Source organism: Zalophus californianus, chromosome X (assembly GCF_009762305.2).
Source record: "Zalophus californianus isolate mZalCal1 chromosome X, mZalCal1.pri.v2, whole genome shotgun sequence".
Classification (NCBI taxonomy): domain Eukaryota; kingdom Metazoa; phylum Chordata; class Mammalia; order Carnivora; family Otariidae; genus Zalophus; species Zalophus californianus.
The window spans coordinates 114,111,882-114,136,558 of record NC_045612.1 but is presented as its reverse complement, the minus strand read 5'-3'; the positions used below and the strand labels follow the sequence as shown (position 1 = coordinate 114,136,558).

The following is a 24,677-nucleotide window of genomic DNA, read 5'->3' as shown; positions in this document are numbered from 1 at the left end:
TATAGATAAAGCACCTAGCAGGGCGTGGCCCAGAGCAAGTCCCCAGCCTGCCCATTAGTTTCCCATCCGCCCCTGGAAACCCTCCTTCTCCCTTCTCACCTGGTGCTGACAGTGTGCTAAAAGGACCCGTGATACAAAGGAAGTACCTAATGCTGTCATAGAAGGGGACAAGTATAAAAAGATATGGATAAAGAGAAAAGCACTGTGGAAAGAGGTTTAATTCTTCTGGAGAGATGAGGGCAGGTTTTATAGAGGTAGTAATATTTGGCTGGACCTTGGACGATTCATTCAGTTCCAAGCGGGGAGACCCCAGAAAGCAGAGGGAGGGAGTAAGGAAGTAAGATAGGGAAGGGAGTAAAGACAATAATGGGTACATTAATGAGTGGATTACTACTGGGGGCAACTGGGGCACAACCCAACAATCTACTAGGTGTGTAGAACACAGCTCAGCACCATCTCACCAAGGGATGAGGAAGCTGGCATAGGTAAACGCTGACTCTCATCCCTCACTATTTTGGAGTGTTAATTCCCTCACACTTGTGGCTTGTTCCAAGCACAGGCCATGCATGGTCCTATAGGCACAGATTATTCGCAGTTAGAGAGACATGGGAGCTATCAGCACGCATGCACATTTCTGTTTACCTGCCCCATTTTAATCACTTTTAAAGATACTTTTTCAAAAAGACTTATTTCTACCAAGCCGCTTTCATTTTGATGACTTTTTTCCCCTTATGTTTCACTTTCCTTCCTCATCTATCCCCGTGGTGGAAAAAGCACCGAAACATGAGACTGAAGATCTAGTATCTAGTCTGGCTCTGCCATTTTCCAACCAATCAAGTCCCTGGGGACATTTACTCATTAGTAGAGTGGGGACATTTGATTTCTGCTCTGCCAATCCCACAGTGATGTTTTAATGCCCCAAGAAGATGACGCGTGAGCATAGTTTAGAGGAACATCACAGTACCACAGCAGAATGTGTAGCCCGTGATATTTAGCTGGAGGAGTTTTCTCTACCTACTTCTGTCTTCTGCCAGTTGTGCAGGCAGTGGTCCTCAAAGTGTAGTCTGAACCAATGGCATCAACATCACCTGGGAGCTTGTTAGCAATGTCCATTCTCAGGTCCGGCCCTATACCCACTGAATCAAAAACTCTGGGGGAGAGACCCAAGTCCTACAGGGGATTCTGATATTTTGAGAACTGATGTTTTCAGAGTTTGAGAACTCTGGGTTTCTGGTTATGACCACAAAATTCAGAGCTGGCTACAAATTCCAGTCAGCCACTTCCTTGAGCAACTTACTTATCTGAGACTCAGTTTCCTGATCTGGGAAATGGGGCTAACACTAGGACCTCTCCTTCACAGATGTGGTTGAGAAGCTTAAGAGAGTGCGTATGTGTAAAGCACGGAGGGACCTGGCCCATCGTAAGCAGTCAGTACATGTTTAGCTCTTACCATTTCTTTTTCTAAAGTATTGTGGCTTCTTGACATGCCCCAGTGCCGGCTTTTTGAAGGATTGTCAATTATTGTGTTTTATCCTGTTGGGAAGTTTTCCATTTAGTTCGCATGTGTGTGTTGTACATCTATTTTGTTTACATGTCTTTGTTTGCTGCTAGTAGATATGTGCTTTATCCAATGAAGATTCCTTGATGCTGCCACTCTCCTCTGAGTAAGAAAGGTATTTCTCTCTGTGTCCTTAATAATTCTTCTTAAATAACATTCCTGGTGAGGATTCTTTCCATTTGCATAGCAGCATTGTATTTTTTTGGACGTTTTGCCTACAGATGTTGCAGCCAAGATTTCTGGCCTTTTTGCTGCCTTCCTTAGGTACATTTTCTCCATGTTTCATTCTAAAGATCCTCTCTTCTGAAAACCATGCTGCTTCATTTGGCTGATTGTCTACCTCCCTTAACATTTCCATGCAGAAGTGACTTTAAGTGGATACTTTTAAAAACAAATAAACACCAGAAATAGACCCTCACATATGTGGTCAATTGATTTCTGACAAAGGTGCCAAGACCATTCAATGGGGAAAGGACAGTCTTTTCGGGCGCCTGGGTGGCTCAGTTGGTTAAGCGACTGCCTTCGGCTCAGGTCATGATCCTGGAGTCCCGGGATCGAGTCCCACATCGGGCTCCCTGCTCAGCAGGGAGTCTGCTTCTCCCTCTGACCCTCTTCCCTCTCGTGCTCTCTATCTCTCATTCTCTCTCTCAAATAAATAAATAAAATCTTTAAAAAAAAAAAAAAGGACAGTCTTTTCAACAAAAGCTCTGTGAAAAGTGGATGTCCACATGCAAAAGAATGATGCTGGGCCCTTACCTCACACCATATACAAAAAATGAATTCAAAATGCATCAAAGCACCTGACCATAAGAGCTAAAACTATAAAACTCTTCGAAGAAAATGTAGGAGAAATCTTCATGACATCAGATTTGACAGTGGTTTCTTGGATAAGACAGCAAAAGCACAGGCATAAAAGTAAAAACAGATAAATTGGACTTCATCAAAAATAAAAACTTTGGTGCGTCAAAGCACACTATTAAGAGAGTGAAAAGACAACACAGAATTGGAGAAAATATTTGCAAATCGTATTATCTGGTAAAGGATTTAATACTCGGAACATATAAAGAACTCTTAAACTCAACAGCAAAAACACCCAAACAACCCAATTCAAAAATGGGCCAAAGGTTTAAGTAGACGTTTCTCTAAAAAAAGAACGTTATGTCCAATAAACCCATGAAAGATGCTCCCTATCACTAATCATTAAAGAAATGCAAATCAAAACCACAATGAGGTATCATTTCACACCCATTATCAAAACAAGAGAAAATAAGAAGTGTTGGTGAGGACAGAGAGAAACTGGAATCCTTGTGCCCTGTTGGTAGGACGAAAAATGGTGTCGCCACTGGAGGAAACAGTGTGGCAGATCTTCAAGAAGAATCACCATAGAATTACCATATGATCTAGTAATTCCACTCCCAGGTATATGTACCCAAAAGAACTGAAAGCATGGACTCGAAATTGTACTTGTACACCAATATCCAGAGCAGCATTATTTACAACAGTCAAAAGGTAGAAATACCTCAAATGTCTATCAACACTGAATGGATAAACTAAATGTGGTCTATACACACAATGGCGTATTAGTCAATCTTAAAAAGGAATGAAATGCTGATACATACTATAACATGGAGGAACTTTGAAAACATGCTAAGTGAAAGAATCTAGAAACAAAAGGACAAATATTGAATGATTCCACTTATATGAGGTACCTGGAATGGCAAATTCATAGAGACAGAAAGCAGAGAGAGTACCAGGGACTGGGGTGAAAGGGAATGGGGAGCTACTGTTTAACATGGACAGAGTTTCTATTTGAGACAATGAAAATATCCTAAAAATGGATAGTGGTGATGGTTACACAAAATTGGGAATATATTTAATGCCAGTGGTTCAATGGTTAAAATAGTAAGCTTTATGTTATGTTTATTTTACAGTAAAAAAAAAACCTAAATAAACACATAAAGATAGAGACAACATGGGAAAAAATGAAACAAAACAAAACAAAAAACAGCCAGGCACATTACCTTCCAAGGATGTAACCAGAACAACATGAAGACAAATGATGATAAGAAATATCTTGAACATCAGTAAAAGTTCTTCAGGTCTGCCAACATGGCCACACTGCCTGCCAGAGAAAAACATCCTGGAATAAAATAAGGGGAAAACATATCATCATAGCATGCCATAATCACAACACAGCAATACCCAAGAGGCAGTTACTTAACCAAGGCAACCTGCAATCCTGCATCCTTTAAATTACTCTGGTCCCAGAGAACTGGCAATGCCAGATGGGGCACTGGCTACAAAAAGCAAAACCTCTGTTTATTATGGGAGGACCACCCAGTAGGGTATCATATTACATTAAAAATTATTTAAAAAAAAAAAAACCCAGAGAAACAGACTCACAAATACAGAGAACAAACTAGTGGTTGCCGGAGGAAACAGGCAAAATAGGGGAAGGGGATTAAGAGGGACAAAATTCCAGTTATAAAATAAATAAGTCACAGGGATGAAAAGTACAGCATAAAAAATATAGTCAGTAATATTGTAATAAATTTGTATGATGTCCAATGGTAACTACGCTTATCCTGGTGAGCATTTCATAATGTGCAGATTTGTCGAATTTCTTTGTTGTACACCTGAAACTAATGTAATATTGTATGTCAACTATACTTCACTCAAAATTAAATTTTAAAAAAAATTTTTAAAAACATGGTCCCTGTAAATTTATGGAAAACATCAATGCATGCAAAATATCAAGAGGAGAAGTTAAAAACACAAAGCGCTGCATATATAATTATTACTACGATATAAATGCTGGTTAAAAACTATGCTAAGAATCAGAAGGGGTTGGAGAATCCTACAAATAATTCTACTCTTGTTTATGTCTTATACTGTAAAAGGATTTCCTCTTTATTACATACAAGTCCATTATCACTGCTTGCATCTTTAGTGGTCAGGAGGACAGAGTCAACATTTGTTAAAAGCACAGTTGGTATCAAAACTGAATTTAAAAGCCTCATTTACCATTCATGCATTCATTCATTCAACAAATATTTATTGAGGGGCAATAAAAAAATGTATTGAGGGGGGAGCCTGGCACACAGAGAGAATGGCAAATCCTGAGACTGTGTCAGTTCCTCTAACGGTGGAGGAGTTGGCCAACAGAACCCCATGCCAGGCAGTCAGCACCAGCAGCAGAGGCTGGCATGGGATGCCGAGGGAGGAAGAAGCCAGCCAGGAAGTCACAATCTGCCCACGGGCTCAGGCACAGGCATGGGGAAGTGAGAGCCCACTGAGCAGGCTCCCCATACACAGCCCCAGGGCGAGCGGCCAGGGCAGACCAGGCTGTATGCTCTCAGCTGCCAGAAGTCCTGACCACGGAGCACCCACGACCCCAGCCACCACCGCAGCTTCTGCCAGCCTCAGAACGACAGAGTGCGCATGCGCGGTGGCGAAGACTAAAGAGCAGGAGTTGCAAGGTTCTGGCTCTGCCCTGCAGTGTCTGAATGACTTTGGACAAGCTCTTTCCAATGGCCAGGATTCCAACCCGACAGCGTTGCTGTGGTGAGTAAGCCCTGTGAAGCCACTATAAACGCTAGCTCTACTCTTCACTCGTTCGGTCGACAGATACCTATTCTGCACCCGGCATGTGCAGGGTAAAACAGTGCAGGGATTACGGGCACGAGGGCACGTAAAGATGGGGATAAAACACAATTTCTCAGCCCCAAGGAAAAGCTGGCAATCTTTAAGGATCCTGTAACTTAAAAGCCATCACCAGTAACAGGGAGGGAATTCTTTCCTTGGACGTGGCATGATAATGTCTTAGACAGGAGGTGAGTCCTTCTCCTTCCAAAGAGGGCTTACGTTTTTTAAATCAATAAGCTGTATCATATATTAATACACTATGTTGGGGCACCTGGGTGGCTCAGTCGTTAGGCGTCTGCCTTCAGCTCGGGTCATGATCCCGGGGTCCTGGGATCAAGTCCCACATCGGGCTCCCTGCTCGGCAGGAAGCCTGCTTCTCCCTCTCCCACTCCTCCTGCTTGTGTTCCCTCTCTCGCTGTCTCTCCCTGTATGTCAAATAAATAAAATCTTCAAAAAAAATTTACTCTTTAAAATAATAATAATAATACACTATGTTAACAAGTTGTCAAATGCCTCTGGTTTGGCTCTCCTCTTCAGCACTTTTATCCTCTCTCTGTTCATAATGGCATGTTATTGACCCTCCCAAATGAGTCCCTCGAACCAGAATGCAAAGATGTAGCAATGTCTCTCTGGAGGAAAATGTAAGCGTCTGCTACAGCTACACACAACAATATTGATGAATCTCAGAGACATAAAGTGAGATAAAGGAGCCAGATGTGAAAGAATGCATATTGTACAGAATTCCATTCATGGGAGGTACAAAAGCAGGCAAAACCAATTGATGGAGCAAGGAGTAGGGAGAGTGGTTCTCCTTGGATAGGGGGTGCGGGTATAATAATTAGACGTGGGCACAAAGGGGTTTCTGAGGTACAGGTAACATTCTGCGTGCTGGTTACATGGGTGTGTTCAGTTCCTGAAACTCACCGAATTGTACACTTAGGCATATGTCACAAAAAGTTTCATTTAAAAGTTTAAAAACCAATCTATTTTTTATTTCTGAATTCAGTTCCCCCTCCAAAAGCACTATTATTTTTTTTAAATCTATATTTAGTGAAACAAACCTCTACCAAAACAAACAAACAAACAAACAAACAAAAAAAACCCCAAAAACTCTCCTATACAAATGCCTTGACTCAACTCTACCTGGAATTTGTAGAACTGACTTAGAAGACTGACTGTGCAAGTACCTAATTTTAGTTCTGGAAAGAGCATCAGAGCAGTTTATTTTTGGAAAGGAAGTCGGAATTCACCTAGCCTCAAACCCCCATTCTACACATGAAGGAAGGGGTCCAACATGTTCTAGGAGATGGGTCAAGGTCATTTGGCTGTTTGGTGGGACTCCTACTCTTTCTACCAGGCCACAGTGCTCGCCTCCTGAGAATGTGCCTCCTTGGAAGTAAACGTCTGAGTCCATCAGGTGAAATGAATCAAGAAATGCAAAATGCTATTATATAATTTCAAAATTTCTGCAAGCTCATTCTTGAGCTTTGCCAAATCCTAGGGCAGGACCTCCTGAGTGGTATAAGATATGGTCAAAGTTAAATTAGGCACAGTACACAGTGACTGGTTATTATGTGCCATAACGTGGGCCTCTGATCAAAATAAACCACACCTTTTCACTGAAGAGAGCTTGTACTCAACTCCCAAATGAGAGCAGGAAAGGTCAGAATGAAGGGTGACGCCAGCAATCATCTTGGAAAGAGAGTATGGATCAAGAAGGACTTACTACAGACCAGCTACCACTGAAAAGACTGCTTTCGGTTATCAAGCCCGAAATATCTTTCCTCAAGACTGAATATACAGGGCGCCTGGGTGGCTCAGTCGTTAAGCGTCTGCCTTTGGCTCAGGTCCTGATCCCAGGGTCCTGGGATCAAGTCCCACATCGGGCTCCCTGCTCAGCAGGAAGCCCGCTTCTCCCTCTCCCACTCCCCCTGCTTGTGTTCCCTCTCTCTCTGTCTCTCTCTGTCAAATAAATAAATAAAATCTTAAAAAAAAAAGACTGAATATACATTTCCTAATAGGAGAAATTTTATGGTATTTAAAATAATGCAGCTCTTAGTGCCTTCTGTATAAGCTGGAGGACATCCTGCTAAGCCATAAAGTCCTAGGATCACTGATCAAAGAGGGAAATCTGTGGATTTTGTTGAAAGCCTTATTCATTATACATGAAAGTCATTTCTTTTTTGAGCTGGAACTTTTCTTCACCTTCCAGGGTAACTTGGGTTAGCTCAATGCTCTCCAGGTCATCAAGAAAGAAGATTTAAACAGCCACTGATTCTTAGCAAATTTTCAAGGTGCTGCGGATGGCTGGTAAGATCACATCAATTACAAAGAAAACTATCTGCTAGCATTTAAACAGTTAAAACCTAGACCTTGACGCTACACAATCACTCATAGAGGATTTTCCAAGCTTCATCATGGTCCTGGGCCTCGTTTTATGGTTGTGGACTCTGATGTAAATGGCAACCCCTGAGGTTGTACGGTACACAAGCGACATGACTGTAGGCCATGGCCCTGTCTGTAACCCTCCAAGGAATTGTTCTAGATCTCTTCCATTTCTTTAAATATACTATCACTTATCATATTTTTAAAGACACATTTGTCATCAGTGCAACCCTGAATAGCAATAAATGATAAATTTATCTTTATCTAAATATAGAATAAAGAATAAGACTTAAAAGTGGGGGGGCAATAGCTTGATACCACTTTAGGGCAGGTCTGGGTAAGGGTTATTCTCTATTACCTCTGATTAACTGGCATATTTCGATTATACCATGGCGGCTGTGATATATGCAATGATCAATATTTTTGACTGAAGTAACAAGAGGTGTGGTAATTGTTCCCTAAGTCTCCTAGAAAATTTTATGCCTTTGAGATATTTACATTGAGTCATAAGTGTTGGTTAACCAGACTTGCACAAAGGGAAATTTAAAAGGGAGGCACTGAAGAGGTTCTCAGTGCAAATAAAGCACTTGACTTGGATCATTCAACTGTCAAAGAAGTCAGAGAATCTCAGGGTTGCTTTTTTTTTTTCCCCCTAGAGTCTCTGGTCATGTGTTTACTCTAAAAAAGGAATCCAGAAACTGTTAGTAAAAGCATAGTTAAATTTTATTTGAACTCTACTAAAAGACCCTGATATAGCAAATACCTCAGGAAAAAAAATTTCTTCAGTGTTCCAAGAATATGTTGGGTTCAGTTATAATTAGACCAAACCTTCTGCTGAAGACAATCAAAAATTACAAAGGACATATTAAGAGCATTTTCTTAAATATATCAAAAAGCTGACAAGATAGAAAAGAATCACCATGCCAAAGGTGAAGTGAAAGCAGGAACTCAGGGAGGAAATATAAACCAAGGAACCACTTATGCCTGAGGTTATGGGCCTAATGAAGTAAACCTGAGCTCCAGATATGAAATACAAAAGAAAAGTTCAGAGACATGGAGAAAAAAAAAATACAAGGTCTAACATATATTTCAAATTCAAAAAGGAGGGGCACCTGGGTGGCTCAGTCGGTTAAGCATCTGCCTTTGGCTCAGGTCATGATCCCAGGGTCCTGGGATCGAGCCCCGCATCGGGCTCCCTGCTTGGCAGGAAGCCTGCTTCTCCCTCTCCCTCTGCCTGCCTCTCTGCCTACTTGTGCTCTCTATCTCTCTGTCAAATAAATAAAATCTTAGGAAAAAAAAAAATCTGGCCTGTACTCTTTAAAAATGTCAGAGGGTCCTGGGATTGAGTCCTGCATCGGGCTCCCTGCTCAGTGAGGAGCCTGCTTCTTCCTCTGCCTGCCGCTCCCCCTGCTTGCTCTCTCGCTGACAAATAAATAAATAAAATCTTTAAAAATTTTTTCAAAAAGGAAAAAAGAGTCAAGGTTTGAAATTATAATGACTGAATGACCCCAAATTGGTGAAAACCATCTATCCACAGATTCAAGAAACCTAAAGAATCTGTACAATAAATAAAAGGAAATCTATACTTAGACACAAAATAGTGAAATTGAAGAACACCAAAGATAAAGAGAAAAACTTCCAAGTAGCCAGAGAAAACCAGACAGTTTACCTTCAAAGGAGCATATGATAGACTGACAGCTATCTTCTCAGAAGCAACAGTGGAAGCCAGAAGACAGACAAAAAAAACTGATATTGTTCACTACCTGCAAATCCTCCCTGAAGCAAATCCTGAAAGATGTACTCAGGCAAAAGATGTAAGATCTGAGATGCAACAAGGAATGAAGAACAAAGAAAGTGGTTACGTGTGACCAAGCCCATTCCTAACATTTGTGATACACAGGTTAAGAGTTTAAAAGGAGGTCCAGGGGTGCCTGGCTGGCTCAGTCTGTAGGGCGTGTGACTCTTGATCTTGAGGTTGTAAGTTCAAGCCCCATTTTGGGCATAGAGCTTACTTAAAAAAATGTTTTTAAATTAAAAAAAATAAATTAAAGGAGGTACAATTTGCCCTTATTCTTCCACTGAGGCTCCATCTCAAAATACAAGAGGTGTTGTGCACATGTATGTGGACAGCCCAGCCTGTATATCTAAACCGCCCTCGCTCCCTGCAAGCAGCTACCCCTTCCTTGGTCATCCCTTAGGTCTAAAGGTAGGGACACCTGCAGCATGACTTGCCTGGGGGGAGAGGCCTGCTCAGGTCCTGGAAATAGGCACACAATGACTGGACAGGGAATTCCAGGGTCCCAGGGTCCCATAGCAAGATTTAGGAGCAAGGGTTGGGGGGCAGAGTGAAGCAGGTTCCAGGTGGGTATCATTTGTTTGTGTCACAAACTTCTCACCCTTAGAGAGGGGTATGACTAGGGAAGGGTCAGAGAGGGGACCTCTAAAGCATGAGACACAGGCCAGAGGCCCCAACTGCCTAGAGCTAAGGGTGGTACTATATACTGGTAAATCCAAATGAATTTTTTTTTAGTTATCTCATTTTATTTAAATGCAATTAATTAACATATAGTATATCATTAGTTTCAGATGTAGAGTTCAGTTATTCATCAGTTGCATATATAACACCCAGTGCCTTCCTTAATGCCCATCACCCAGTGACCCCATCCCCCCACCCACCTCCCCTCCAGCAACCCTCAGTTTGTTTCCTATGATTAAGAGTCTCTCATGGTAGGGGGAGACGAACCAGGAGAGATGATGGACTCTGAAAAACAAACTGAGGGTTCTAGAGGGGAGGGGCTGGGGGGATGGGTTAGCCTGGTGATGGGTATTGAGGAGGGCACATTCTGCATGGAGCACTGGGTGTTATGAACAAACAATGAATCATGGAACAGTACACCAAAACAAATTATGTAATATATGGTGATTAACATAACAATAAAAAATTTTTTAAAAAAAGAGTCTCTCATGGTGTGTCTCCCTCTCTGATTTCATCTTGTTTTATTTTTTCCTCTCTTCCCTTATGATCCTCTGTTTTGTTTCTTAAATTCCACGTGAGTGAGATAATATAATTATCTTTCCCTGACTGACTTAATTCACTTAGCGTAACAAATGAATGTTGACTATATAAAACATTAACAATAATATCTTGCAGGGATAAGTCAAACATGATAGCATAAAAATGACAACTATATTATTTACATATACATTATATAATATAGACTATATATATATATATATATATCTCAATTAGGAGATGAAAAAATGAAATTAAGAAATTAAAGTCTTCCAAGGTCCTTATATTAAACGAGGCTAAAGGTATGGATTATCTTTAGACATTGAAAAGTTGGGTAGACATTGTGATTTTTATAGTAGCTATTAAAAAATAGAAGTGCGGTATATAATTTCCTAACAAGTGGATGGGGGGATGTTTAGAATATTCAGATAATTTGAAAGAAGCCTCCAAAAGGGAGCAAAAGAAACAAAAAATGATTAGGAAAATAGAATATGGTAAATGTAAACACGCACATGAATCAATGATTCATTAAATATAAATGGACTAAATGATTCAATGAAAAAGCAATGATCATCACACTGAAAAAAAAAACACCAAAATTCAAACATGGTATTTATAAGGACACAACTAGAACATAATGATACAACAAGTTTGAAAATAAAAGGATGGGAAGATATGTAATGCCAATACTAATCAAAAGAAAATATGTTTATACTAATATCAGACAAATTATACTGTAAAGCAAAAAGCATTACCTATAAATAAAATGGTTCATTCATAAAAGGTTAGATTCAATAAGAAGATGACAAATTAACATCTCTATCATCAACTGGTAAAATTCAAATAAGAAAGTCACTAAGAATATAGAATATTTGAATGACACATTTAACCAACCTGACTTAAAGACCATCTATAAACCCTCCACACCACTTGGGAGTAGTTACGAAAACCGAGCCATACAAGAAGTCTCAAAAATGTTTTACAGAACTGGAGAAGGAAAAAGGAGCATCTTCTCTGACCGCAAGAAAATTAAACCATAATACAAAGGTAAATTGTTATTTAACAAACTTACAGGTCAAAGAAGAAGTCATTTACATATATTAGAAAGTGTTTGGATCAATAATAAAAAAGACTGTATTTCAAAGCATGTAGGATAGAACTAAAGATCTTTAGAGTGAAATTTACTTTTTTTTTTTTTTAAGGTTTTACTTATTTGACAGAGAGAGACACAGCAAGAGAGGAAACACAAGCAGGGGGAGTGGGAGAGGGAGAAGCAGGCTTCCCGCGGAGCAGGGAGCCCAATGCGTGGCTCGATCCCAGAACCCTGGGATCATGACCTGAGCTGAAGGCAGACGCTTAACGACTGAGCCACCCAGGCGCCCCTGAAATTTACATTTTAAATGTACGTATTAGAGGGGCGCCTGCTGGTTCAGCCAGTAGAGCATGCAACTCTTGATCTTGGAGTTGTAGTTTCCAGCCCCACATTGCATGTAGAGGTTAAAAAGAAAATCTTTTAGGAGTGCCTGGGTGGCTCCGTCGGTTAAGCATCAGACCCTTGATTTCAGTTCTGGTCATGATCTCAGGGTCATACAATGGCGCCCCACATCGGGCTCCACGCTTAGCAGGGAGTGTGCTTGAGATTCTCTCCCTCTGTCTCTGCTCCTACCTACCCCACCCCACTCCCATTCACTCTCTCTCTCTCTCTCTCAAGATAAATAAAATCTTTAAAAAAATAAAAAGGAAATAATAAAAAGCATAAAATAATGATATATAAAAAAGACATAAAATAAAAGGTATTAACACAGCCAAGGTTGTTCTTTGGAGAGACAATTCTGGCAAAATTAAGAGGAGGGGAGAAAGGAGAGGAAAAGAGAGCGAGCACCAGCAAATAATCAGTGGAAAGAATTTAAAAAGCAACATAATTGAAAATGCTATAAACATACAAGATAAAAGGATCTTAGGGATAACGTTATTCAATAATTTTGAAAATCTAGACAGAAATGGGCAAATCCCTATGCAAAACATAAAACAACCAAAAAGGAATCAAGAAGAAATCGTAAACATGAATAGATATCTAATCATTAGAAGTCTCAAAAATTTTCCGAAGACAAAAAGTCCAGTCCCAGATATTTTCACTGGTGATTCTATCAAATATTTAAAAAAACAAGAATTCCGATCTCACAAAAACTCCAAGAATAGAGAAAGAGAGCACAGCCTAACTCATTTTTACCAGGCTAGGATAACCGTGGTGCCAAAACCTGACAAGGAAAGTCCTCACATTTTTACCCATTTTATAAATCAAATGAGACTATTTACAGAAGTCTCTGGAATGCTCACAGAAATGTCTAACAGCAATTTCAAATCTTGTAAACTAGGGTAATCTGAATAAATATAGGACAAAAGGAGCCATTCTGAACTTCAGCAACAAAATTTTTTGAAGATGAAGTCACCAAGAACTAAAGCCAGCAACGCTGTAGTAAGAGAAATGACATCTCATATGCCCAAAAAAGCCCATGTCCTAAGGACAACAAAAACTGGGTTAAGTGTACGTGCTGCATATGAACTCCAGAATGGCAGCTTTGTGTATCATTTGTCATAGCACAAAGTCAGGTCAATGGGGAACCATCCAGCATGATGGTAATATGAAGCTTTCATGTCTCTAGAAGCAAATGGAAGGACATGATTTGTTTGGTCTTTGCAGTGCAAAATGATTTCCTTAATAAGCATTAAGTGCTTTCTAATGCGGCGGGGGGATGGGGGGTGGAGGGAAGCTTTATTCAATAAAACAAGTGAATCATTATCAGATGTGCAAGATTAGAAATAAATTGTACACTTAAAGTAAACAAATACAAAACTCTGTGAAAGGTCTGATATTTTCCAACTCCCTCACTCATGTCCAAACTCCTCCACTGTCCTACCTGCAATCGCCCAGCCTCTTTCAGCCTCTTCATTACCCGATGTGTGAATACCCAAGGCAAAGCAAAAGCCCGCTTCGTCTCTCCCCTCATTCTTCAGGCTCCTTTCCCAATGCATGGTTAAGTATGTTGAACAAGCGCATGCCTGGTAGAGCCAACTGCCTGCCTTCGAACCCAGGGCTCCACCACTTACAGGGTAACCTTCACCTGTTCCTTAAGCTCTCTGGACCTCAATTCTTCATCTAAAAATTGGAGGTCATAATAAAATCTACCTCATAGGATTCTGTAGAAATGAAATCAAGTACTATAATGAAGACTTAGTGTAGTCAAAAAGTGTTAGCTATTATTACAAGCAGAATTATAAGACAAGTTTACAGTATACTCTGGTGCTAAATGTAAATAGATCTGGGAATTATTTCCCACACTCATTCATCTGGTTTATAAAACTGTGTTGAGGTTCTATCACATGCAAGGTACTGCGCTTGGGCCTTATGATACTACAATAAACAAGACAGATATCTTTCTTGCCCTCGAGAACTTACACCTACTATGTACTTAGATTCGTTGGTCATTGGTGTAACCAAAGAAATAGTGACTTTTTTTTTTTTTTTTTTTAACTTTCTCTTCATGGTCCATGAGACTCAACTTAGCCGAAAAAGAAAACCAAGGCACCGGAACACAATATGCTCGCCTATACAGCCTCCGTCTCCACCTCACCCCAAGCCCAGCAGCATGCAACTCCACCCACAGCAGGCACTCGAAAAAGATTTTTTTAATTGATTTGGTCTGGAATCTGTTGCTGCAGCGTAATTCCATCAATATGTAGAGGAGAAAAATAGGAGACTCTCCTTAAAAGTATCCTCAAGATGGTGATCTACGCTGGGGGATGAGCACAGGGATGGGGCAGAAGTACATGGTTTGTACCATCAGAAGATCATATTTGATTAGCAGTGAGGTACTAAGAAAAGCAAACCACCCACCAATATTCTGTGCCCTTCCTTGCCTTTGTCATCACACCATGCCAACTCCTGCTTCAAGTCCCAGTTTGGCCATTTACTAGCTGGGTGACCCTGCTCAGATATTTTAACCTTATCTATAATAATAACGTATAAGCATTTAACACAATAACTATGTTGTTATTTATCACTTCAATTATAACAGGATCATTATAATTTGTATTAATTGCAATTAATACTTACATTGGTTATAAGATTTCTATTGTTTATACCAGTGAAGTCCCAGAAATAACCAATATTTAGGAGTCTCAAAGGAAACAGGAGGTGTAAGTCAGTAGTGGTTTAAAAATTTCTGTGTAGAGGAGAGCTGGGAGCTGAAATATGGTTGGGAGGAGCCTTTGGAAGCTGCATGGGCACAGCACTTTAAGTAAAAAAGAGAACGTTCAAGGACACCTGGGTGGCTCAGTCGGTTAGGTGACTGCCTTTAGCTCAGGTCATGATCTCAGGGTCCTGGGGTCGAGCCCCGCATCGGGCTCCCTGCTCAGTGGGGAGCCTGCTCCTTCCTCTTCCTCTGCCTGCTGCTCTCCCTGCTTGTGCTCTCTCTCTCAAATGAATAAATAAAATCTTAAAAAAAAAATGTATTTTAAAGAAGAGAGAGAGAACGTTCAATAGTCCATTTCAAAGCATGAGAAGAACTGTTAGAGACAGGGAGGCCAGTCCAGGGAGAAAGAAGGAAAGAGGAAGAGTGAAACCAAATCCCAAAGAGTTCTCTGGAAACAGTCGTTTTCCTTCCCCAGATTTCACTGCACCAAGTGACTTCAAAATCTGTACCCACTTCTGAAAGTTCTTAAAAAACAATTGGATTAGCAAGAAGAAATGGGTCCACAATAGAATACCCAAGGATAAGAAAATGTCTGAAGAAGAAGGCTCCGAGTAGGAGTGAGGAGTTAAAGACAAAACAAAACAAAAAAGAATACAGTGGTTAAGGGATAGGGATGTGAAATGAAGGGAGGCCGTTTGAGAGAAAAAACCAACCAACCAAACGTGTTATTGCTACAACATTATCACGTAAAAAAAGCCTCACTCACCTGGCAGCAGGAAATTCAAAAGAAAAGATGGAGACACTCTGCACAAATCTGAAAATGAGAAAAAGAAAATTAGATCAATGTAAAGCGGGCCCTCTTGGCACCATAAGGCTTCAAGCTACTGTCAGCCCCTTGGCTGTGGCCCGCAGACCCCCTGCTGTATACAAGGGCTTGAACTTGGAAGCAGAGATAACAAAAGAAATGGAGGAAGCAAACCCTGCTCCTAAAGAACTCATTTTTTTTAAAGATTTTATTTATTTATTCATGAGAGAGAGAGAGAGAGAGGCAGAGGGAGAAGCAGGCTTCCCGCCGAGCAGGGAGCCCGATGTGGGGCTCGATCCCAGGACCCTGGGACCATGACCCGAGCCGAAGGCAGACGCCCAATCATCTGAGCCACCCAGGTGCCCCTAAAGAACTCATTTTAAACTGCAAGACCAGGGGGGCTGGGTGGCTCAGTCATTAAGCGATTGCCTTCGGCTCGGGTCATGATCCCAGGGTCCTGGGATCGAGTCCCACATCGCGCTCCTTGCTCTGCGGGGGAGCCTGCTTCTCCCTCTCTCACTCCCCCTGCTTGTGTTCCCTCTCTCGCTGTGTCTCTCTCTGTCAAATAAATAAATAAAATCATTTTTAAAAATAAATAAATAAATAAACTGCAAGACCAGGGGCGCCTGAGTGGCTCAGTCGTTAGGCGTCTGCCTTCAGCTCAGGTCATGATCCCAGGGTCCTGGGATCGAGCCCCGCATCGGGCTCCCTGTTCCGCAGGAAGCCTGCTTCTCCCTCTCCCACTCCCCGTGCTTGTGTTCCCTCTCTTGCTGTGTCTCTCTGTGTCAAATAAAAAAAAAAAACTGCAAGACCAGCCCGAAGCTGGTGTTGGGGCTGACCATGTTAAGTGTTTTAGTAGCATGTATTACTGCTCAGTCTCAGGCTTCATTAACAGCATGGCAGGGGCACTGGACAATGCAGTGATCGCATCTGGGGGGGAGGTAGTACCTTTTAGAGACCATGCTTTGTTAGATACTTCTACATGGTTTTGTGACTTAACTTCCCTAGAACCTAAACTCCTTGATAGCAACAACTGGGTCATTTATGTCTCTTGTGCACCTAAAACCAGAGGCAGAATTCTTTCTCCACAGAGGGGCCAGATAAAGAACTCTATTGAGTGTTAAGTTTGGCTCAGAGTTGAAAGGGGTTGTGGGGGTACTGGCAAGGACAAGAGTGAGGGACAAGGCGGATGCATACCAGTGAAGGGAAGAGAATGCCCACCCAAGGCAGAGCGCATTGGTGACAACCCGACTTGTATCTTTCACAATATTCCACTATGCCCACTTCGAAACCAAAACACTGGTATAGCTATTAACTCGAAGAGGGCAGTCCCGTCACACAATGGTATCCCTTCATGTGAAATACAGGCATAATGATTTTCAAATCAAGACTTACGAGAGGAAACAATCTGTAGGTGATCTTGGAACCAACTGAACTACTTCTGGTTTCAGTCAACAGACAGAAGTTCAATGCTCAAGGAAGAGTCCAAGATACGAATTCAAAGAAGAAATAAAGGGGCTCCTGGGTGGCTCAGATGGTTAAGCGTCTGCCTTCGGCTCAGGTCGTGATCCCAGGGTCCCGAGATCGAGCCCCACATCGAGCTCCTGGCTCAGCGGGGAGGCCGCTTCTCCCTCTCCCTCTGCCTCTCCCCTGCTCATGCTCTCTCTCTCTCTGTATCTCTGTGTCTCAAATGAATAAATAAAATCTTTAAAAAAAAAAAAACAAAGAAGAAATAAGGAGTCACGGTGAGTTTCTATGGATCATGATATGTCCTTTTTTTTTAAGATTTTATTTATATGAGAGAGAGAGAGCACGAGAGAGAGAACATGAGGGGGGAGGCAGAGGGAGAGGCAGCAGACTCCCTGCCGAGCGGGAAGCCGGGACACAGGACTCGATCCCAGGACCCCGGGACCATGACCTGAGCCGGAGGCAGATGCTTAACCCACTGAGCCAACGAGGTGCCCCTGATATGCTCTTTACCAAAAAAAAAAAAAAAAAAGTAGTTCTTGGGGCACCTGGCTGGCTCAGTTGGTGGAGCATATGACTCTTGATCTTGGGGTTGTGAGTTCAAGCCCCACATTGGGTGTAGAGATTATTTAAAAAATAAAATCTTTTAAAAAAAAGGTTCCTAATAAAGCCTGATATGTCAGGAAAACCTCATTGAGCAATGTTTAAAGAAGACAAAAGTGAAGGCCAAGCATGTCGCCCTGTCCTAGAACGAACAAATGACAAACACATGGCCCAGGGCTCGCTGTGGAACGAATGGAGGATTAACAACTGAAAAGCATTCAAATAATCAAAGAAACAAATTGATTGCGACTTGAGTATGGAAATAACTTCACTTCACATTTGTGCAAACGAGGATTTTCTACCTAGGGATTTTTGACGATATTTCACACTTCAAGCACATTGCCTCTTCAAAACGTTATTGACAGCCACAATGAAGCACACTTCATGGTTCACGGTCACCAAGTTTATTAATAAACAACACGAGGCTCTCTTTGCTCCTTTGGAGTACTTTCAGGTAGAAAAAGAAGTCAAACAACAGTAAAGTTTGTTTTGCCCACTGGATGAAGAAATGTAAAAGGCTAGAAATATCCAAAGCTGTAGAGCATGTGTGGAAATGTACACTCACATACTCTGTTGGTGTCAACTTTAGGGCGCCTGGGTGGCTCAGTTGGTTAAGCGTCTGCCTTCAGCTCAGGTCATGATCCCAGGGTCCTGGGATCGAGACCAGCATCAGGCTCCTTGCTCAGTGGGGAGCCTGCTTCTCCCTCTCCCTCTGCTGCTCCCCCTGCTTGTGCTCTCGCACTTGCTCTGTCAAATAAATAAATAAAATCTTAAAAAAAAAAAAAAGGAAAGGAAACCTCAACTGAGAATAGTGTAGCTAGGCTTTGCAATGTTAAGTGTGCATACCTTTTGATCCAGAAATTCTCATTCCAGAGGTTGTCCCTACAGAAATACTGACACTCACAAAAAAGCTGTCATTGCAGCTTCATGTGACTGGGGAAAAAAGCCTAAGTCTCTCTCCATCAGGAGATAAATAGCTAAATAAATGATGGTCTATCCATATTATGGAATATTATGCAATGCTTAAGAAGATGAAGTTGATCTACATGTTGACATATAGAGATTGTGAATACATGTAAGCCAAAAGAAAAAAATCAAGTTTGTTAATAATACATATACTAGGATCTGTTAAGAAACAAGCAAAGCTATACATATGCATGCTTATTTATGTAGTGACAAGTAAGAATGCACACGAAAAAGCCTGGAAGGAAACCCACCAAGCCTCCACAGAAAGCAGTGTGACGGGGACGGGGGGAAAGATGAAGCCCAAGAGAACACAAGACACATATCTGTATATTACTTATGCAATTAAATATATTTCTTCTAGCAAAGAAAAGCAGAAGAGACAGAGGACCAAGCCATCCAGGTTCTCCAGAAAGAGCTCCCAAGTAAGCTTGGTGGGAGGCTAACTAGGAGGTAATGCCATCACTCGCTCAGCTGGAGGCCATCTCCCCTGGCCCAGCCCTAATCCAATTAGAAAGGCCCCAATGAAAGCACAAAACCCTCTGGTTGTGGAGCCAAGAAATCAGCTTCCCAGCCGGGGAGCAAGAACTCACTTGAGCAAGTTGTGGAAAAGAATGTCAAAAGCAATGATGTGCAATGCCTGATGGACAAAGCGGCCTAAACTTAACGAGAGCTCCACATCCTTCAGCCCCTGGGGTCCTTCCTGGCCACTGTCACCACACACCCACCATCCTTTATCTCCTATAGAAACTATACAGGAATCAGGACCCAATCAGCACCAGCCTCCAGGAACAAAACATTAGTGACTGCCAATGTTTGGGCTTCTTACATCATTGAAAGGAAAGGGCAAATCACAAAAGGAACCGTATCAACTTATGTAACACATGGCACAAAACAGAGAAACTGCTCAGAGGAGAACAGCAAATTCACCAATTGCTAGGATTAACTGAAACCTCCCCCAGTTGCAGACTGCCCCAAACCATGACATCAGGGAGGCTGGAAATGCATCCAACTTCCTCTATTTATCAAGCTGGCTAAAAGCCAGGGTAATACCAGAGTGAGCAGGGGCGGGGAAAAGGGCAAGCAGACTGTACAAAGTGGCTTGGGTGGGAAGGAAATGATCTCGGTATGCAGTTCAAGCCCTGCTCCAGCGTCGAGTAAACTCTCAGAGGCAAACCACATCCAAGAATCAGGACTCCTGTGCTCGGAGCCTGATCAGAGGCCCTGGGTGCCAGCCACAGGGCCCAAGCATCCTGGGGATAATCAGCAAAACAGGCCAAGTACACAGGTAACAGTCAGCCAGCCCCAGACGGTTGTACCGCTGCCCTCTGGGGTAATACGATGCTGGTCCAAGGATCAATAAAAAAAAAACTTAAAAAACCCGCTGGTGACATACAGCATCCTGAAAGACTCAGCACTTCATATGAAACCTAACGATTAACTAGTGGCCCAGACTGAGGGGCAGAGTGGCTGACAGTTTCTGGTGTTGACAACACCATGGAAGAAACAACCAGAGAACAAAGAGGTTGTGATAATTTGGGAACAAGGGCAGAAATAAGCAAAGAGAAGCTTCTCCACACTAGGAGGAAAAGCAAATTGCACAGATAGAGATGATGGTGAAAGTTAGGCTTGCGGGCATATACAGGAGAAGGTCAGGGATATGCAGGTTCTGGACTATAGAGTAGTACGTATTACCGTCAAGGAACGAACAAGAGTGATTCTAGAATTCGGGGTGCCTGGGTGCCTCAGTCATTAAGTGTCTGCCTTCAGCTCAGGTCATGATCCCAGGGTTCTGGGATCAAACGCTGCATCGGGCTCCCTGCTCGGCAGGAGGCCTGCTTCTCCCTCTCCCTCTCCCCCTGCTTGTGTTCCCTCTCTTGCTGTCTCTCTGTCTGTCAAATAATTAAATAAAATCTTAAAAAAAAAAAAGAGTGATTCTAGAACTTTCTGGTGGCCCCATTGCTGTCAGACCCAACATAATAAGATCTTTACCTACACAGACTGGTGTGTTCAGTTCTGGATGCCACCATTCGAGAAGAGTTCAATTGTGACAAACCTTTGGAAAACCCTGAAGAGATTTCATTCAGCAAACATTTACGGAACACCTACTACATGCCAATAACAGGGCCTCTCCGTATGGTTGCGCAGGTTGCACCTTGCACAAGGATGCCTGGTCAAGAGAATCAACAGAGCCTGAATCCAGAATGTCAACTTTTCTCGAAGTGCCATATGAACCAGCTGTGGGCTCTGTCACAGGCACAGCAGGAGCTCTGAGGAAGGACAGTAAACCAGTGCAGGGAAATGGATCTAGGAGCATTTCCTCAAGGAGGTAACAGTCATGCTGCATCCCAAAGGATGCACAAAGCCCTTTATGTGAAGAAATGGGAAAGAGCTTTCCAGAGAAGAAATAGCCTAGACCAAGACACAGAGCCAACGACTGGCATGGAGTGGGCAGGATTTGGAATCAGTTGCATGTTGCTGAAGCATGAAGAGCGAAGCAGAGGATGGCCAGGAGGGACCCTGGAGAGATGGAGCAGAAAAGCAACGGAACACATTAAAAATACAATCTGAACAGGCTGGGGAAAAAAAGTCACACTGCACGTCCACATGGAAGTTGTGGTGGATTATGAAAATAGCTGCTAAGTACACAAAGCTCTCACAGAAAGAAAATGGCGGCTAGGTGTTCTCCAGCTCTACCACAAGCAGAGAGGATGTCAAAAAGCTGGCTTAAACCATAGCCCCAGAAGTAAGTTAATCAGGAGTTAAGAATGTCCTGGTATTGATCATTGTTCTACTGTAGAAGTGACTATGAGAACGCTTTTGGAATTGCTTTCTGAAACATCTAAAAAGATGACCTCATAGTCCCTGTGGTGAGGCTTCGTGCCGAGATGGAATAAACCAGGCCAGGAAAAGTAGCTGGTGGGTCTCTTGCAACCGTTAGCACCAGGCTATTTTTTTCTGCAGCACTCAGAGCTTTCTTTTCTCTTCTCCCCCCTCCCCATTGTTCTCTTCTGCTCTTTCCCTTCTACGGGTGTAAGTCAGTTTTATTGCACCTCCCTTTATTGCACCTCAGAGATGCTATGGGGTTTGGGGGGAGTTTTTTGTGGTTTTTTGGTTTTGTTTTTGTGGGGGGTTTTGGTTTTTTGTTGTTTAACAAATGGAAGGGTTGTGGCAACCCTGCATCAAGCGGGTCTGTCGGCGCCATTTTTCCAACAGCATCTACTCACTTTGTGTCTCTATGTCCCATTTTGGTAGTTCTCACAATATTTCAAACTTGTTCATTATTATTGTATTTGTTATAGTGATCAGTGATTACAAGTTGCTGAAAGCTCACATGATGGTTAGCATTTTTTAGCCATAAAGTATTTTTGAATTAGGTATGTACAATGTTTTTTAAGACAGAATGCTATTGTATACTTAATAGACTGCCCGATAGTATAAACATAGCTTACATATGTGCTGGGAAACCAAAAACTTCATTTGACTTGCTTTGTTGTGGGGGTCTGGAGCCAAACCCACAGTATCTCCGAAGTATACCCGTATTCTCTCTCTCTCTCTCCTTCATCCTATGGTTTTCCCTCTTTTCCTCCCCTCCCCTTACCTAGCTTGACACTTGCCAAACTATGCCAGGGCCTAGAATGTACATGGTTACCTCTGTCCAGAGCTGGAGAAGCAGTACTGAAGACCACATGATGAGAGACCCACCTTGGAATGACTCCCTGATAACCAGACCCAACCCTCTGAGGGAGGCGCTCACAGCCCACCACTGGACGTGGCGGAATAAAGGTGTTTCAAAACAGGGCATGACTTGCTTTAGCGTACAAATGATTACCACCTTAAAAGTAAATGCGTCTGCAAGGATATAGCAACTAATTCTTTCACAGGGGAGTAGTCTACGGTTTCACAAGAACACTTTTAAGGCAAGACTTACGGTAAGGTATATTTATACAAAGTTAACCTGAGGTAAACCATCTTCCATTTCTTTGAAAACATTTCACCAGGAAAACTGAATTTAGGTAGCTATCACAACCTTAAATCAATCCAAATTGTCATACCTGATATTTTCTCTTAACTTCTCTTTCCATTGGGTAGTAACAAACGCTGGGCATTTTTCTTTACTTAAACTATGTTTTGATATTGTATTTTCAATAATGAAATAAAAGGCAATGAAAACATACATAAATGAAGATGAAAACCAAATTAATTGTGCTGGTAGGATGGGTTCCACCAAGCAACTAAGAAAACCACCACATCAATTTCTCCTTTGTTGTTTTACACTTGATACCATATTGGGGTTAGAAATAAAGTATGGTGCGTTAAAATCCTTCTGCTTCCAAATATATTTGCCACATGAGATGCACTAAACACTTAACTGTCCCTTAGTCCAGTTTCGGGGAGTACAAGACAAAGAAACTTTTGCCCATAAAGATTTTATTGTTCCCACTGGAAATGAGTAAGAAATTACCTTATTATCCAGCCATACTTGACAGATAAAGTGTGGAAGATAGGAACCTGGTGATATATTAGTATCATTTTTTAGGGGCGCCTGGGTGGCTCAGTCAGTAAAGCGTCTGCCTTCGGCTTGGGTCGTGATTCCAGCGTCCTGGGACCGAGCCCCACATCGGGCTCCTTGCTCTGCAGGAAGCGAGCTTCTCCCTCTCCTCCCGGCCTGTACTCTCTCACTGTCTCTCCTTCTCTCTCTCTCAAATAAATAAAATCTTTAAAAAATATATATCATTTTTTAATTCACTGTAAGAGCCTCACACTCAATCCCTATGCTGTTGTGTCTCTGCCAACCGTGGCCACAAAAGAAATTTCTAGGGAGCCTGGGTGGCTCAGTTGGTTAAGCGACTGCTTTCGGCCCAGGTCATGATCCTGGAGTCCCGGGATCGAGTCCCACATCAGGCTCCCTGCTCGGCAGGGAGTCTGCTTCTCCCTCTGACCCTCTTCCCGCTCGTGCTCTCTATCTCTCATTCTCTCTCTCTCAAATAAATAAATAAAATCTTTAAAAAAAAAAAAGAAATTTCTAGTCCTTCCCTTTGGTGGTAGATTGCAGAACTAGCCATACATCCTTGCTGTCGCAGCATGCTTGTCCATTTGCAAGGTGACTTTACAGGTCCTCCTATCAAAAGGTGGAGTCTATCTCTCCACCCCCTGAAAGGGCTGGCCTTGCCACTTGCTATGCCCAATGGGACATTAGAAAATGTGATACAAGCAAAAGCTTGAGAAGTGCTTGAGCATGGAAGTTTGCACTGTCTTGCCGCCCTTAAAACCTCAAACCACCACGTAAGCACACACACAAGCCTGAGCTAGCCTGCCAGATGGCGAAAGCACATGCCCAGTCACCACCACTGTGCCAACCCCCAGGGACAGTCAGCGAGCTGACTGGCAGCTGATTGCAGGTGCATGACTGAGGCCCAACTGAGACCAGCAGGACCATCTAGCTGAGCCTAGGCCAACTGCAGACTCCAGAACTGAGAATTAATGAAATGGCTGTGGCTCTATTAAGCCACTAAATCTAGGGGTGTTTTGTTACACAGGAAAAGCTAATTTATATACCTAGTCTTTCTTCCTCTCCTTCCTCTTCATTCTTTCTCTCCCTTCTCTACCCTTCCTGTTTTTCGTTATTTCCCACCCCCCACGGTTCTTGCTTTCTTCCTTTCCTAATACAAGTACTACAAAGTACCCATTCCGGACACATCAGTACAAGCCACTGGCCTGGGCTAGTTCTCATTCACAGCCTGCCTCCTTTTTGCCTCTAACTCACTCCTTTTGAAGCCCACCAAGCCAACTCTGCAGACTTTGCGAGGGCGATGGCCCCACTCATAAAGTGATGCAAGATGTTTCTAGGGACCAGCAGGCCATAAGGTAGACTCTTGGCAGAGTTTGCAGCCCATCTCTGAACATTTGCTGGTGATAATCTCCCTGGGGGAGTCATTTGTCACTGTGACCCGCTGACTGGGCTACTGAGGTGTTCTAGCCCTCCCCTCTACACACCAGAGGGGAAAATGTGTCATAAGAAAATGGACCTTTCAGGGTGCTTAG

General features: G+C 42.4%; 1 protein-coding gene across 1 annotated transcript in view; it reads right to left on the bottom strand.

The window, feature by feature from the left end:
- Window positions 1–24,677, bottom strand: part of ADGRG2 (adhesion G protein-coupled receptor G2) — a 131,601-nt gene that overhangs the window by 69,035 nt on the left and 37,889 nt on the right. Inside the window, exons 2-3 of the mRNA XM_027607785.2 lie at window positions 15,561–15,608; window positions 3,580–3,698 (exon numbers count right to left, since the gene is read on the bottom strand). Of these exons, the coding sequence (XP_027463586.1) occupies window positions 3,580–3,697 (118 nt within the window). The 5' untranslated portion in view covers window position 3,698; window positions 15,561–15,608. The remainder of the gene's footprint in view (window positions 1–3,579; window positions 3,699–15,560; window positions 15,609–24,677) is intronic.